This window comes from Antrostomus carolinensis, unplaced genomic scaffold (assembly GCF_000700745.2).
Source record: "Antrostomus carolinensis isolate BGI_N321 unplaced genomic scaffold, ASM70074v2 scaffold6579, whole genome shotgun sequence".
NCBI classification, from domain to species: Eukaryota; Metazoa; Chordata; class Aves; order Caprimulgiformes; family Caprimulgidae; genus Antrostomus; species Antrostomus carolinensis.
In genome coordinates this window covers 161060-165593 of record NW_010336350.1, presented here as the reverse complement: position 1 = coordinate 165593, position 4534 = coordinate 161060, and the positions used below count along the sequence as shown (strand labels likewise).

At 39.5% G+C, this 4534-nt stretch overlaps 1 protein-coding gene across 1 annotated transcript in view; it reads right to left on the bottom strand.

The window, feature by feature from the left end:
• The window catches only part of ADGRL4 (adhesion G protein-coupled receptor L4), a 76002-nt gene that overhangs the window by 14107 nt on the left and 57361 nt on the right, over positions 1-4534 (bottom strand). The window contains exons 13-14 of the mRNA XM_010174810.2: positions 4244-4464; positions 4082-4148 (exon numbers count right to left, since the gene is read on the bottom strand). Coding sequence (XP_010173112.2) covers positions 4082-4148; positions 4244-4464 — 288 coding nt within the window. The remainder of the gene's footprint in view (positions 1-4081; positions 4149-4243; positions 4465-4534) is intronic.

Sequence of the window (4534 nt, the reverse complement as noted above, 5' to 3'; positions counted from 1 at the left end):
CACCTCCCCACTGCACAGCGCTACAGTGTTTGGATAAAAGCCACAGAGAGGATTATTTGGATGATGTTCAATTTTGGAATTGTTCCAACCTCTAAGAGCAAGTCTGTATGTTGTTATTACAGAGGTGGTCTCAACAAATGATACAAATAGATTGATACTGTTAAACAACAAATTGCACCTGTGAATGCTACATGTCACACTTCTGAGTCCTGGTTCCTCACAGAGGTATGCCAATTTATTGTGCCAGTGCCAGTGGGTACAATAGTCAAGCCTGCATGACTCTGTCAATACTACAAAGGTGTAGACTTTCATAAGTACAGCATTAATAGCCTTTGCCCAACTCTGCCAAACAATGTCATTTCTAGTGCCAGTTGGACAACTAATATATAGCTGTCCCTCACGATAGGTAGACGTGGAGGGACTTATCCTGTGCCCACAGAGTTTAAAAGATGAAGTTTCCAAAACCGTCAGTGATTCAGAATAAAGCCCTTATATAGGTCTGCTCCCACTCAACATAGAGCAAGCTGTCATGCCAGAGGTGGGGACAGCCATGCAGAAGTCACCTACAATGGAAAGGAGTTTGTTCTTGGCTGACATTACATGCCAATCAAAACTGCAGCCACATTACCCTGCAGACAAATGGTTATTTCCATTCTACACAGGTCTTATTACAGGGACATTATTATTGTAGAAGTGTATCACAAAAGAAAAGAAAATGTTCTAGGGCTTTTTTTTAAAAAAAAAAAATCATACCTTTTATCTCTGGAACTTATATTTGTATTTGCCTCAATCAGGCATGGGTTGTGGTGTGTGTGAATGTTTGTCCCTTAAAGCTTGTGATAAACTCGCTTTTCTATTAAAAAGTTTAAATACTTGTTATAAATAATTTCTGCATACTTGTATGCTTTGATCTAATCTACTGCATAGGTTTAGCTAAAATGGTTGTGGTTCTAAAGATTACAAGTATTAGGAGGAAGAAATAAGTTGTAGAAATTATCTTCAGCTTGCAGCTTGCTTTACAAAGGTTTAAAATGCCCTTTCTTAGCTAATTTCACCTAAAGAGCTTCTGACCCACTCCTTTTCATGTACAGTCACCAATCTAATAATAATAATAATAACAATAATGATTTTTAGATGGGATTAATAAGGCCATTGCTTTGCACTTAAGAATCCTAATAGAACCTCAATATTGATAAGCAAACACCTTCAGAAGTAGTGTTACTGCTTAGGCAATCAGAGGGGAACCTTGTTCTCCTCTTAGTCCTGATAAACACTTCATCTCCCTGTGCTTCACTGTTACTGAAGATTTAAAATCCAAGGATGTGTTTGAAACATTGTGCCCCGAGACAGAAAATTCATTGGTACAGAACCAGTTATTTTCTTCATCATTTATGTGCTGTCTCAAAGGCATATTACAGTTTAATCCAAACTACAAATCTCCTGGGTCCCTAGTCACAGAAACTGAAAGCACCATTTGGGTATATGGGCACTTGTACTGACAATGGGTTCAATGTTTTTGTGCAAGAATCAGATTTGTGGTGAATGGCTCTCCAGAGATTTGGTATCCAAACTCTCCATGCTATCTTGAAAAATCTGCGAACTCAACACTACCAGTAGATGAAGATCAGGATTAAAAGTAAGCTTGAAGCTGCCAGGTTTTGCAGCTTTCTGTATGAGGCTTGCTGTGCTCTATCTGTTTATCCCAGAATAAAAGTAATATTTCCTTTTCAGAGTCTCTAATTAGTTATTTTTTTTTTCTTTAATTAGCTGTGGGCATAATGGAAATCTTGGATGGAGATTGGCTTCTGCAATTAAAAGGACTTCCTGAGTGGCACTTCTTCGGAAAGAGTTTGATCTTTGCTATGGTGGTGCCCACACAGTATGCTCAACAGGAGGACTGGAAGACGGAAACAGAATTACCGCCAGCAACGTCCCTTCCACAGAGCAGGCATCTAACACCAACCTCATCTTCTAGTGTCACTGCCTATTTTCATAAGGTTTTCCATGTTTTCCTTAGACAATAATCTGGATAGAGCGTGAACAAATTACCTAGCTCACTGCACTCTTTGAAAACATCCCTCTCTCAGTTTGGGCTTCAATTTGTTATCACTCCATCAAAACAAGCTTTCCAAATGCTCAAAAAAATCATGCAGAAGATGAAGCAGTTTGCTGAAAGCAGGTTGCCTTTCCTCCCAGGTCTAGTGATGCATGATTATGAAGAGACAATAAGAAAGGGATGCAAATACTGTGAAAACAAGTTATCACAAAATACTTCCATAACACACAAAAAATAACAAAACAACCACAGGGCTATTTGCTGTCCAGCTGCAGCTCCTTTTTGTGGCTTCACTTTAAGCAAAGGCGGGGGGGGGTTTTGGGGGCGGGGGGGGAAGAAACTGTCTGGCTGCTCATCCAGAGGAGGACTGCATTGGTGCACAGGGCCTGTATCGACTTCTGCCACATCACTTTTTTGTATTAACTCCATGATCTGGAGTGCTTGAAGAATGGAGAGGGGCCTCGGAGCCCAGCTTGCAGTATTTGTGGCCAGGTGGGCTTACATCAAAGCCACTGCAGACCCGCTCTGCCTCTGTACTGTATACCTAAGATCCCGCATCAGGCACAGCTCAGCTAGAGGGTAAAACCAAGGTTAATTTTGAGGATTTTGTATATTTTGATAATGCAGTTTTCTTGTGCTAACAGTGCAGTGTTACATGGCTGCCCATAAAACTTCTCCTGAAGGCAAATGAGGAACAGAAATGAGGGTGACAACAAAAAATTCCCAACCAAAGGGCCAAAGAGGAAACAGGAAATTGTCAACTTAAACCTAAGAATTGTAAGAATTTCCTAGTAAAGGATGGTCTCTCCTCAGGATTTTTTTTTACCATAGGCCATTTGCCATCAGGGCAATCTGACCCCTGAAGCACTGAACCAAGGGAGATTCCAATGCCTTGCCCCTCTCAAAGTCTGTTGTACTCACCAGGAGGGTGAGATGAGGAGTCATCACCCTGAAGTTGCATCTGGCAGTTTACTCCCAGCCTATCCTCAATCTACAGTAGGAATTTGGGGTGGAATTTGACCAGAATTATACCTGCTACTTAATTCAGCTTTGAAATGGCTAATGCATTGAAATAAATCTGCTTTACTATCATCTTGTGTGTGTTAAGCACTGCCACTTCTTCCTTTTTACAAATCCTCATATTTTTCACCAAATAGCTTAAAAAGCAACGAAGGGTTATAACTGACTTGCCCATAGATGTCATGAGGCCTCAGCATTGTACCTTCTCTTCCTGTTAGCTCTAGCTACTGCCAGATCCCTGTCAACCCAGTCATACACAATAATGCCCCATTACAGTTGGAATTGTTTGTTAAACTTTATAGCACTTAGAAATGCTCCCAAGGCACCAAAAATGTCTTGATTCAGAATGGAACATATAATACCTGCCAAATTTGCAGGTTTGAAACCACTTCCAATAAGAATTAAAAAGGCCCTCTTCACAGCTGAAATAGGGCTATCAATACTTGACTTGTCTGCCCGTGTGAAATAGCGGGTTCTTTTCTCTGACGTCGCAATTTAGTTTAAAATAGCTTTGATGATGACAGGGTACATGCGAGTGATAAAACCATAAAGATGACAGTCTAATCTTACAAAGATGACCGATCACTGATAAGAGATTAAGTCACACAACATTTGAAAAACCAGATTATCTGTCTGCTAGGATAGTGTCTGTGTACACCTCCTGCCGAGCCATGCTGAGATGCCAACAACATACAAAGATGCTACTTCTTAAAAGCCAGAAATGCTTCACAGAATTTCTCAACCCATTGGGTTAAAAGAAAGAAAGCAAGTAAGAAAAAAAGATCTTATATTGAGCTTTTTTTATCAAACGTTCATTTTTCAGGCTAGTAAAGTATTTAGATGTACAGCATATAAATAATTTAGAGACACTATAAAAAGGTCTAAATTAGCCAATTCTGCCCTATAATTAGCACTCACAGTTATGCTGGCAATGGGTGGATGATTATTAAACACCTTTTATTATCAGTTTTATGTACTACAATAAAAAATCAAAATTACACTTACAAGAATTATTAGACATGCTGGTCCTATAAAACTCCATATAAAGTTATTCTTTGTGCTGAGCCAACATCTGAAAAGTAAACAGCAGAAAATTGCCTTGAAGTGTGCAACTGTGATTATTACATCCTTATGTATGTTAATTTGGACACAGAAACAGTGACTTACACTTCTGTGGTGCCATAGTACTTGTATCCCAGTGCAGCAGAGATTCCAACAACCACGGCTGGACTGACATAGCCAAAGACATAGAAATTCTTGTGCAAGAAGCCCTTGTTGTAGATGACTCCCACAACTATAAGGTAGAGGTGAATACCTTCAATGCACATCCATGCAAAAGCGGCTAGAAGGAAATAATGGAGTAATCCAGCAGTAATTGAACAGAAGAGCTAGAAATTCAACCAGAGAAAGCAAGAGTCATAATTCTATTAATACATCTATGTTAATATAACAGCATAT